Source organism: Triplophysa dalaica, chromosome 10, assembly GCF_015846415.1.
Source record: "Triplophysa dalaica isolate WHDGS20190420 chromosome 10, ASM1584641v1, whole genome shotgun sequence".
NCBI classification, from domain to species: Eukaryota; Metazoa; Chordata; class Actinopteri; order Cypriniformes; family Nemacheilidae; genus Triplophysa; species Triplophysa dalaica.
This window is the reverse complement of record NC_079551.1, coordinates 9486098-9499369: the sequence shown is the minus strand read 5'-3', so window position 1 is coordinate 9499369 and position 13272 is coordinate 9486098. Positions and strand designations below refer to the sequence as shown.

General features: G+C 37.6%; 1 protein-coding gene across 1 annotated transcript in view; it reads right to left on the bottom strand.

The window, feature by feature from the left end:
• yjefn3 (YjeF N-terminal domain containing 3) overlaps nt 1-11538 on the bottom strand; it is a 29445-nt gene extending 17907 nt beyond the window's left edge. The window contains exon 1 of the mRNA XM_056758788.1: nt 11349-11538. Within this exon, the coding sequence (XP_056614766.1) occupies nt 11349-11407 (59 nt within the window). The 5' untranslated portion in view covers nt 11408-11538. The remainder of the gene's footprint in view (nt 1-11348) is intronic.
• Between the last annotated feature and the right edge of the window lie 1734 nt (nt 11539-13272).

Genomic DNA, 13272 nt, shown 5'->3' with positions numbered 1-13272 from the left:
ACTCATGAATCCCAGATCAAGACTCAAAAATCGAGGTGCCACTATTGACCCGAAACTCTGGAATAGCCTTCCATTGCATGTTAGAGATGCACCATCTAACTCAGTTTTTAAAACCAGACTCAAACACTCTTATTTTCTGTTGCTTTTAATGTTCCTTAATTGATTATTATTATCTTATTTTTGATGTTGTTGCTGAATGTACTGGTATACTCTTGCTTAAGTAATTTTATCTGCTTGTACAGCGCTTTGGTCCGCATCGATGGTTTTTAAACGTGCTATATATATAAACTTTGATTGATTGATTGAAAGGTCTTTTTCCAATGCACATTGATTCAAAGCCGTTTTAAAGAGCCAGTTTTTCCCATTTATTTACCCTCCTGACATTTCAGGCTTGTGTGACTTTCGTTCTTTAATGGAAACACACAGAGAGAGCAGAAAGTTTCCATATAATGAAAGTAAATGGAGACAGCGGACAGCTGTGGTAACCTTTCACTTTTTATGTACGGAAAAACACAGCTTGTGCAAGCCGATAAATGACTTAATAATGGACGTAATTTATTAGAAATTATGCAGGCATAACAAATTCATAAAGGACCAATCTTATAAAGTTAGTTTACTGAGAAATGAAAATGTTATTAATAATTATGCACTATATTTTAGGGGTGTAAATCGGACAGTTCATCACAATATGATGCAATAACGATTTTCTCCGCCAGTGATGGAGACACCTCAATATTTTTTGCTTAAAACTTTTAAATATTAATTTTTTAATAGTTTACACAACCAGTTACATTTTTAACAACTCACAAATGCAACCAAAACATATAAGATGAACGTTTAATTAAATGGCACACTCGCAGATGGGACATTTACAAAAATAAACTTATATGGTTTATTGTTAAACAATTGTTAAACAGTTATACGGACAAAGCGGGAGGAATGGGGACGTGGAGAGTGTCAAAATTAGGGTACCTCATATCGCTATTTACCTGTGACATCACTATATCAACCCATACCGATGTATTGTTACATCCCTAGTATATTTGTGCTAGACGGATCCCTATTTTAGTTATATTCAAAAAGGACATTGTGAAAACCATTTTTTAACCGAAGTTTATCAACGAAAATGTAACGGAACATAGATGGCGAAACTGACTTCAGAACACAAATACAGAACAGGTCTCAAGTGCTTCCTGAAGGCAGTCTCAGACACATGACAAAATAAGCCAACAAGACATTGTATTACATCTGACCTCGATCTGCCACTGCTACTTGTGTAGTGATACTAATACACTCCTTCCAAAGGCTTCCGCAAAACACAAATGTGACATTGTGTTGCTATTATGACTATGCTATTATTGACGGGTTTCGTAAAGATGAACTCATGGAAAACGTAATATCTTCCAGAGGCTAAGAATGTATGAACTGCCTGTGTTAACACAAACTGTACACAATGACAAAATCTCTCATGTTTGAGGTTCAGCAATCCGGAGTATTGCTCCTGTCGTAACCCGTTCTGGCCGGTTAAGCCAATCAGAGCCCATCCTCTGAGGCTCTCAATCTTCCTCCTCCACCAGCTCTTGCCTGGGATGATCAAACTATACTGTGATCGTTCCAGATCTCCAAGGCAAGAGTCCACGTCCTCATCTGGCTCATCACAATTTACCCTGAAAATAAGTCATGTTGACAAGTGGACCATCATAGCGCAGCTTTATTATGCTGTTATAGCCACACGGCAGATGGGAAATGTGTCCTCAGATGGTCGCAATCAGAAATTTGAATCTGTATTAGGAACATTGTGATGAAGCATCTCGGTTTAGAAGAGCTTGCTCAGTTTTTCGTCTTACGAATTATGAGGCTTTTACACAGGAAACCAGAGCGTGACCGAATGTGCCAGCATGTTACTGCCTATGCTCAATAAAAGCTTTGTTCCATCACTGTCTGTCTGACATTCTAATGTCTCCTGCTGCGAGCGTCTCAAAGGGAAAGAAATTTGCATCTTCACATTCATATTCCATCAGCTGATCTTCTTTTGTGCCCCCAACTCTGATTCAGAAAATCTCTGGTAGAAATCAATTCAAATGCACTACCAAGATGCCACCCTGGAATGGGAATTTGGATAAATGGAGTGGTAAAAAAAAAAACATTGTCTCCACATTGCAAAGTTGTTCACCTGAATGCATTTACCAAAGCTGTGGCATGCAACCAATCTTTCTTAAAAGACAGAATGCATCAGTATTGTAATCGTTATTGGAGTGAAGAAAACTGGTGTCCTCATTTGAAGGCTGTTTTTTCAGTATCACAACAAAATAAAGACTTGAGTAACTAGAGTAAACATTTAGTCATTTAGCAGACGCTTTTCTCCAAAGCCTCTTAAAGATGAGATAAACAAAGGAAAGAGCTTAATTTAATTCCTCTTCAACTGCAGAGAAATAGTGCCCTGGTTGAGCATTATCTTAGTTATATATATATTTAATTTTTTTATTTTAAATAGTTGATCTGTTGTATATTTAAAATATGTGTAATAAAAGTAAATAAAAATAGTATAAAATAATTACGATTATTTAAAATTGAAAACTAAGATTATCTAATTTAAAATAACAATTATTCTTAAAATCTCATTTTTATAATATAAATATGACTTTTATTATTTATATTAATATTCCTAATTATTATTTATTTACAAAAAATGCTGGGTTGCATCAGATGTGGACAAACCCAACCGTTGGGTTTGAATTAACCCATGCTGAGTTTTTTCAACCCATGGTTGGGTCAAATTTAGACTACTTCTACGTTAGCGTAATGGTTGGGTTTGTTTATATTTAAAGGTTCTGTGTGTAGATTTTGAGGTATCTAGTGCCAAGGTTGCGAATTGCAACCAACAGCACACCCCACCCCACCCTTCCCTTTCGAAGCACTACGGTGGCTGACACAGGACAAACATGTCGTCAAGTTTGGTTTCTTTGCCAAAGGAGATAACTTAAAGCTGGGCGGTATGACCATAAATTAATATAACAGTGTTTTCCAGATTTATACCGGTTTCCCGGTACATGGTGTTTTTTTACTAATTGAGAGAGGAAATACAGCTATTTAATATTTTGATAGATTGAGCACTAGTATTATAGAGGTTTGTTAGTCCCAAAAAATTATGCTGTTTATAAAGAGGTGGCACTCGTGATGAAGTGAAGGAAGAGGAAAGCGATCACATCACGCTGTCAATCCTCCTTCCTCTACTGACCCTTTTTCTCATCATAGCATACAGAGAAAGAGTTGAAACTACAAACACATCATGTTATATGCTCATATTGAGCAGGCATGAGGGGAACACAATCACTTTTTGAAGATATTTGCTTGTGAGTGTATTTATTATAACGTTACATGAACTTACAAATGCTACAGCTGTGTTACAGTCATCCACTGAGTACCGTGGCATAGAAAGAGGCATTCTGTGTGAACGGCCGGTCACTATAGCTCACTACAGACACTGCTCCTCTTTTTGCCAGTTCTTTTGTGTCATCACATTCTACAACTTCGGTTTCTGAACTTTCAATGTCTATCCTATCCATCTTCACCGTCACGTGCAACAGTGAAAAGGGACCCCACTGAAACAGTGTCGCGGTGCTCAGCATTCCCCACGTTGTTTATGCGTCATACACCGGTAATGCGTACATAAAACATTAACATCATAACAAAAATACACACCGGTTTTCGGTATGAACCGGTATGTCGCCCAGCACTAAGATAACATATTTGTGAAACATGTTCTGTAGAGCAGTTTGTCCGTTTAGGCCTTCCGTAGAAACAACATGGCCAATTCCATGTAAGGGTACCCGCAGTCTACGTAGATGGAAATATCTCGTTATAAGATAATAACAACATAATGCTTCATTAGGTAAAGTATACCTCTGAAGACAGTTATGTATTTCTGAAAATAGATCCTTTTCAATATCAAACCTTTAACCGAACCATACATTAAAAACAACCCCACATTTTTAATGTATAGTTTAACTTCGTATAAACAAAAGTTTGTCAAGCTACAAGCTGAGGATTGCAGTTTGCTGATGGAAAGTCCCTACCCCAAAACTAGCCTAATTATTTTTATTCATGGAGTTTATGTTTCAAAATCTGCAATACTAATGCAGCTTGAGAAGAGCACGTGATGAGCCGAAACCAAAGGAGCTTTCATTTACCAGCATTTCAAATAAAGGGTTGCACATGAATTACTTTTTCAAAGTGATTACTGGCATAAAACATCAAACGTATTGCACAACGTTGCAGCCAGGAATAGGTGATAAAAAATGAATGATTAACACACATGTGGTGTGTAAGTAGAGAGGAAAATCAAAGCGACCACTATTTTTAATCTACTGGATCAAAAAGGACGAACCCATCTGCTCGGTTAAAAGAACGGTTAGGTTTGTCCCTTTTTGACCCAATGCTTGAGAGTCTATCTTGCCTTAGACTGGCATTTTTACACACAGAGATGAGTTAAAAATGGCTGGCTGGTGTTTGCAAATTTCAGCAATGTTCTTCCACAAGCATCCTTCATTTCTGGAACATCACACTGTGGAAATTGTGTGTTGCGTGGGAGCGTACAAACAACCCAGGTGCCAAAACTCCGCTGCCAAACCTTTCGTAATTAAAGCAAACAGCAATGCATGCGACTTTCAAAGCCGCCTCCTAGTACAGATTTTGCATATCGCTGACCTTAAAAAGCAGGGTGCTTCGCCGGGCATGTGAGGAAAATATCAATGATGGTCATGCAAAGCCATTTGTCGGATGCCACATGTTGACTGTTGAAGCGTGGGGCTTGAAGGCATGTCACCTCTTTCACCCTCAGTCACCATCACTCGGATCACAAGACGGCAAACTGCCTTGAGGACATTCACATCAATAATGTGGAGATGATGAGGTTTAAATGCCTGGTAAAGAGCAGGGATCTGCTTTAAGAGCCGTTTGTTAGAAAGACACTTTAATCCGACAAAATGACATGTGTTTGCCCGATAGCACTTTTCACAGATAAATAGCTAAATTGTGTACAGGCTTAACAGTAATAATGGGAATTTTTTGATCCCAGGAGGAGATAGATTACTCAAGATATAGATAAGAGAAATGGCGACAGATGCTTCAATGAAGAGATGAGGAATCTGATGCACTGGATTAATAATAAAGATTAAAAGATTACAAAATAAAAGTAGAGGCAGTTCCACTTTTGATGTGGATAATGGATAATTAAAAAACAAATAATTACCGAATATAATGGAAATGATATAGTATATAAATATTTATACCATGGTCTATTTATATAGGCCATACTTGACCTGCTTATTGGTCTCCAGGGTCATGCAATAAAATCCTTTAATGCACGGCTAGCCGTGGATTATTCGTTATGCATTGGTGTATTTTTTATGATTTGTTAGATGCAAGGTCCAGTGTATGAAATTTAGCGGCATCTAGTGGTAAGGTAGCGAATTGCAACCAACGGCTTACTCCACCCCTTTTAGGAAGTAGACGGTGGGTGACACAGGACTTAGATGTCGTCATGTGTTTTCTTTTTCGGCAAAGAAGATATCTTACATTTAAAAAACACACTCTGTAGAGCAGTTTGTCCGTTTTGAGCTACTTTAGAAACAACATGGTGAATTCCATGTAACCCTAGTTATGAATATATATTCCTGTCAATAGATCCTCTAAGAAATGACACAGAGCAGCTTTAAAAACTATCTGGGAGCAAAGGAAAAAACTATTTATACATTAAATGAATGAATAAACAGATTCATTATTAACTTTACATCTGAGATCTTTAAAATGAGTATTTTAGAGGAGCAGAAGTACATATTGGCCAAATTATAGCTCTGGGTTTGAGAGTCAGCTTTTACCAGAATGTAATGTCTTTGTAATATGCTCAGCAGAGCGAGACAGTGAACTCAATTAGGCCGTCTCTGGCAAAGCAAAAATTGACAATTTAATACAGTCATCGCGGTCGAAAACAGCTAAAATGTTGGACACTCACATCATTCAAACTTCACAAACAACTTTCTGGTAGTTTATTCTCGAAAAAGTTGCGGAACTGTATGACAGATCCTAATAAAATGAACACCATACTTTTTCTATATTTAAGAAAATATTGAATTCTCCAAGGGTGTGACTGGTCAACTACTGCAGTTTCCTTCCTCTTCGTGCGCACAAATATGAAGTAATTTAAGGAATATGATGATGATGCAGCCTCACTGTTTCTATGGTGATCTGGCCATACATCAATCCCAGGATCGCAGCTGTTCTCTGCTAATGGAAAGTGTAGTATGTGCTCTTGAAAAAATCTGCTTCTTTAACTGTTGTTGGTTTCCTGCTACCTGTTGAAATCTGTGTCTTGAAATTATACATCTCATACTTTATATGTTTTCCTCTGGGGTCCTGGAATTACCCTTGCACCCCCTGCTTCACTTTTATTCCACCCTATGGGAAAATGGGCGAACTATCAGGTAAATGTAAATAAAAAGACTGAAACCTGCTTGCTAGAATCTACTTTTCACTTAACACAACGGACCCACTAAAGGCTATTTATAAACTTTATGATTTTTAAATACTAGAATAAAAGACAAAGCATCGTGATAGAGAGAGCGGTATGAAAAGGTCAATTACTCAAGGGTATTTTAATCACCACCAGTTCTTCCGTCACTTGAGGTCCCCGCGCCTACGTGCAAGAAAATGTATACCTCATAAACAACACACCTCCCCCACCTCAAACATCTCACCTAGTCTATCAGAAATAGAAGCACTTCATTACACAGCAGCTTGGAATTGAAGACACTCATTAAAAGCATCAGGGGGAGTCAAAGATACGCTGTCAAACCCCCCCCACCACATTCTTATTCAACCCCCTTAACTAAGAACAAACAAGGTAAAAAAAACAATCTTTACCATTCGTAATTGCTTAATCTTTGTCACACACTGATTAATGTGAATTAAGAACATGAACATAATTGAGATTAATAATTATAATAGTGGGATTTGATTTGATTAATACATGGAGTGTTACTGTGATCAGGGATTTCTTGAAACTAAATAGATAACAATGCAGTTCGTTGATAATCCCATTAAAACAGAACTTTTGTGGCTGTTATGCCAGTATACGTTTGACTTCAAATGTCAATCAAATGGTTTTCTGAATGAGAATGCCCCTCCCACTAATGTCACCTGTAATCATCAAAACTGTTAAAAATCAGCTTTGCTTACGCGTATATTTGCGAGGAAAAAACGGCTTTCTAGTGACTGGTTACAATGAAAAAGGTGTAAATATGAAGATAAAAATAGATATAAACAGTCACTAATGTAAGTTGAGGCCTGATTTATTTTTACACTGTCAAGAGACCAGGCGCACAGGTGACATAAGGGACAGGGGGTACATGGCCTCCCTCAGATTCATAGGGACCCGATCCGCCCCCCTCACTGTCCCTACGAAAGGCGACAAACATCGGTAAAACTGAGGATTAATCAGGGTGTCTGCTATTTTCATAAGTACAGGCCAGCCTCTCCTTAATTATTTTGCCGTCACTGCCTCAGAATCTGGTCGGCCACCAATGTTTAAATTCTCGGTGCTCTCTGTGTGCTGCTGCTAGCCTGCTACGACTCCTGACCAGGTGTCATGAGTCCCCCCTGGAATTCGGTGCCCTTTAGGACCCGACTGGTACAATAATTCACATTTTTGTGAATGTTCGGTAAGTGCTAGGGCTAGCTTTTTATGCAACCTTTAGCTAACCACATAGTTCTATGCAATGCTTGTTTGATTTCACTACCTATAGCCTCATATACATACTGGCATAGCAAGCATTAATGTAAAATACGTTAATGGAAATTTAGGCAAAGTTCTAGAGACAAGTATCTTAATGCAGTTTTGTAAGAATTGCAATCAGGCGCTAAAAGAGTACCCAAATAGATGTTCTTTCAGCCAATAGAATGAATCGTTGTCCAAAGGGGACTGAATTTGAGGGGGGAACTCGATTCTACACAACACTGGCTCAGGGTCCTACGAGGAGCCTTTTAGCTGCCTCAACTGTGCCTGTACAGAAGTAGCAGTAACCATAGTGATCGAATGTCATCGTCTATGACTAAGCTGGTGATTTTTCTGGACTGCATAACTGCCACATAGAGACAATGAAGAGACAACAAACAATCACCTCGTTTTTTCAAAAAACAAACATTGTAGTCCTAAGTATCCTATGCCTGTTGACTTTTCCCTGATGTGGCAGATTAGTTTTGTTATTTATTTGAATAGCTAGTCTTTTGCACTTAGCAGACACAGCAAAACGTGGAGAGCATGACTATGCAACGAGGTGAGTAGACAGAGGCAAATAGTGAAAAAACACAAAAAGAAAGGTTGGATAAATCGAACAATTTTTCGTCAGGAAGTAATTGTTTATCTGGACATGCAAAACTAAATTCGGCTCCTGGCATAACATGATCATCTAACCCAGTGTACTGTGTAAGTTAACTGAGGTCTATTTACTTTGCTTTTAGTAGGCTTCATTGTTGTTTATCCATGATTTTAAACAAGAAATGCTTCAATGGATTTTTGGTGAAAACCAATAGCCCAAATTACACAAAGTAGCTACTTGAGCACTAGTTATGCCCACTTTATGCAAAACAACTGAGTTAAAATCATTTCCTGACACCTTGGTCCCCCCCAGTTAAAAAATCCCATCTGTGCCCCTGCAAGAGACTCCACAGGCTCTTTAATGTTAAAAGAAGAATGTGCATAGAGAAGTTAACTGTGTTTTTCTGCAGCAGAGTGACATAGTTATTCTTCTTGTGAAATATACTGCAATGTATCCTCTTTACAGCTCAATAAATGAGGCACTTTATGAGCTGACTCAGGTGAGTTAGGACTCGGTGGATAAACAGGAACTGAAAAAAATCCTGCTGAGCAAAATAAGCACATTTACTCTGGTTCTGTGCCAGACATACACTAAAAACAAGCTCTGAATCAAAAAACTGTGTGTGTTTCAAGGCATTTTGAAGTGATATTAGAAATACTAATCATCTACACATTGACCGATACATTTTTAAAGCAGTTTTAAGCAATTTTTCCACAATACTCATTTGTGTTCAGTAAAATTATGTAAATGATTTCCTATGAATAGCAAAAACATTAGTTTATACTAAAAATGATCCTACTATATAACGTTACCATTTCCAGATTGTATAACCCCAGCTAATATTCTCAGTTCCCCTCCAATGGTTTCAGCATGTTCAGTCTTTGATCTAAGGGACACATTTGATGGATGTGGTTTGACCGTCCTTCAAATTACTTCTGGCATCATTGTCACAAATACAGACAACGTTTGACAGTATTCAGCTTCACCAGCTGTTGAAAACCATGCGGTGACACACCTTAAGGATCCTGTAAATCTCCTCCATTGGATCATTAGACGTCAATGCAAAGCCATTAAAGGTCAGCATATAGGGAGGACCGGGCCTTGTTGTCACACTTCGCAGTAAATATTTCTATAGATGATTCATTTTTTACAGGGATAAAAATAAACTGTCAAACGTTTCTGGTAGCATGTTATAGTTTGGATACAGATGCAATTCCTTAAACACATTGTGACCGTTTGTGACAACATGCCCCAATACAAGACCATTAGCAGATGGTCCATTAACACACACACCTACTATAATTTGAAAAGAATTTGAAGAAGAAAACACAGAAAACCACTGCAAACATATTTGTGCATTCGGACTATTTACTTGAAAACGTATTTATCATGATAGTCATTCCCTTTTTGACAACTAGCCCCGTTTCCCTCTACTCTTGTTCAACCGATTTAAAATACGCATCCGAGCACATCTACATCACAGCCACATCCCTCTTTTTCTCTCAGTTGTGCACACACACAAACGCACTTAACAGACCGAAAAAATTGAGATCTCGCCTCCATAATCTAATTTTAACGGTGGCCACCATTAGAAGTAATACATTGCCTGGTAACAAATCACAAATCATGCTGGCATTCTCTCACTCAATTATTACATTTCGCATCCTCGCCTATAAATAAACCCCGCAGCAGAGAAGATGGAACAGAACAGTGGAGAACCACAGTGGAGCGGTCATGAAGTAGATGTTATGAGCCGTAATGTCACGGTGTGCCAAACCTTCACTGCATATTCCGCTTAGAAGTGTGTATTTGTATTTATTTTGTTTTTAGAAGCTAGAAGCTTACTTGCATCTTACGGCATCATGGCTAATGGATGTGTTATTCCATAACCTGTTTTTTAGGCAATCTTAGTCAATCTTAGTCAAAAAGCCATGTGACTAATTGCTCCGGAGCTTCAGGAATAGTACAACATAACAACTATAAGATGTGCTTTCTAAGATAATGAAAATCATCCATACAACACGTTTAAAGGCACTAGTGAAGATATCTCCTATAAAGTTTGGAAATCTTGATGTCTTGGTTCGGCCAGAATGACAAACATCGGTGACCCAGTGCTTCCTCAGATTCTCATGGTTTCAGCGTCAACAGATGAAATCAATGAAAGGATACAGAGGCCACTCACACACAAATCCCAGGACACACCCAGGATCCAAAACTCAATCCGCTCGAAAAACTATAACAGGGCGGCAAATTGTTGAAGTTACTTGTGTTCAATACTATTCAATACAAAATAAGTTGTTTTGCCACTCTGATTTCGAATCACGTTACCCGAATGTCATTTTAAAAGTAATGCTCTGGCTACACAGACTTATCTCTTGGAAGGGAGCCTGATCTCATCACGCTCAACAACTCGTATATTAGATAAAGGTGTCCCTGAAGAAATACGAGGCAATTTCTCAAAGCAACAAAGGAGGTGATTTGTTTGTTAGATTAAATCGCACACAGTAGGACACTTTTATTTGTGGTATAGAACCGCTCTGACGTGTCCCATATTTCACTCTGAACTACAAGGGGCGAGGATTACAAACAGGCAACCCCTGATCTGTCAAAGAGCAAATCTCTGGCCCTGATGTTGCCATCACAACAACCAGATGAGGTGAAATGTCACAGCACCTTTGTCAAGGAGCCTAAATCCCACACAAACTAGTGCAGGGACATTTCGTCCTCTTGTTATGTTGAATACAAGATACGAAACAAGAATCCATAATGAAATATGTCGTTTCCTCTCAAGCTACAAGGAATCGACTTTAAAATATATGGCAAGACACTAAGTTACTATACTTTCTGTAGGCAGCATATAATAAAAACAAAGATGACATTTGAGAAAATAAATTTTCTCTGTGAGTGACAGATGACTCAAGTTATTTCTCATCACTAGCAGCAAAAATGCGAAATTCAATGTGTCAAACATACCTGAGATAACGGAGAGGCTCTATAGTTTCAGGTTCTTTGTCATTGGAGCTGTGATTCATCTTGATGGATCTGTGATGGTTCGATGCAAGCGATTCGATGCTCTAGACACCCCCTTGTGTTATCTCACTCGGCTTGCCCTGCTACTCTCTGCCTCTGCTGGCTCACTGGCTGATGGACCAGGCTCCACGCGTACATCAGCTACTCTTGTTGGAAGTTACAGCCAATTAACAGGCGGTGAGATAGCACGGGTGCCATCTGATTGGCTGAGAGGACCTGATGCTGCATGCTCAGTCGACCGTAAACTAAATTCACATGCAACATGCCCAGAAACACAACAATTCACATTCATGTTCATCACAGTATCAATTGTAATGATGATTTTTTTTTGCACATCATATGTAGACATTATGACATCATAGTGTATTTTGCATAATAGAAGAGTAAACATGCATATTCATAAAAAAAATCATATTTGAGTGTGAAGTGTTCATTTTTATAGAGCAATTTCTAATATTTTGGTTTAACAATATCATAATTCTAATTGAAATGTTTAATTGTAATATTAAAAAATCATATTAAATAGCCTAATATCCAATGAAATAATAGCTATTAATATTCAGTTTACAGAATTGCCATCTCAATAATGGGCATTTCACAATAGAAAGGTGTAAAGATATGTGGGTTTGATATTACAAATAGAAGTCTAATATGCACGATTCATTTAAATAAAACGGGAGATGTGCATATTATGGGAAAATGTATTAAATATTGCCCTCTACCGGTGACATGGCGTCAGCGCATCTATTTCTACACGCAATTACAATTGAATCAATTTAATGACGTACCTCAGCTCACACCAGACATCAACTCGATGTAGCGGAGTTTGCAAACTACATGTAAAAGTAAAGTTATCGAATTCTCAATCTGCTGCCTAAAATATTCATAAGAGATGAAAACAGTATGTTGCCAAAAAAAATCAAGAATGACGTTGTTTTTGTGGGCCAGCTTAGAAATGAAACAGAGCATCAGGTGAGAACGCAAACATTACCTATATGGGTTATAAAGTAAAAACTGGGTGTATAATTACAATTATAGACGAGATTACAATATACAATTTGTACATTTAATAGATTGGTTGTACAAAACAATGCCCATGTTGCATTCTTTATCATAATGTATAATACATTTTTTTACCATCTCACAACAACAAACAAATACAGAAATAACATTTTGTATATTTGTCACTTTTTGATGTAAAAATGAATGAATAAACAAATATATAACAAGATGATTATGTGCCGTTTTGTGTGTATTTTATTTTTGCTTCATCTGTATTTGTTAAATGCTGTCCTAAGCCTTTACACGACTTTGGTAAACACCTGATGTTTACAAAAAGTGCCTAATAAATAAACTTTGAGTTGAGCTTTGTACATTTAGACCTCATGTATATTCAAGATATAATGCATACATTATACAATACTTATATAACCAATTATATTTTAACAGTTTATTCTTGTTTTAACTTTAATGAACGTTCTTCGTTAATTATATTGTTCATAAAAGTTTCCCATTGAAACTAAACTCACGCAATTCATTCCGATACATTTAATTTAAAATTAATGATTATTCTTCTTTCCTGTAGCTCAGTACTAAGAGCATTGCGTTAACAACGCAAGGTTGTGGGTTCGATCCCAGGGAATTGCAAATACCTATGTAAAATGTATAGGATAAAGCAATGTAAGTCGCTTTGGATAAAAGCGTCTGCCAAATGCCTAACTGTAAATGTTTATTCCTAAAGGTTAGTTGTCCATCAACACTCCCATCATGTAAATGTATTACATTATAGTATAGAATGTGGATGTTTGTATTATGATGGCAATTGAATACTAGGACGCATTTCAGAGCAAGGACGCGAACTCAAGGC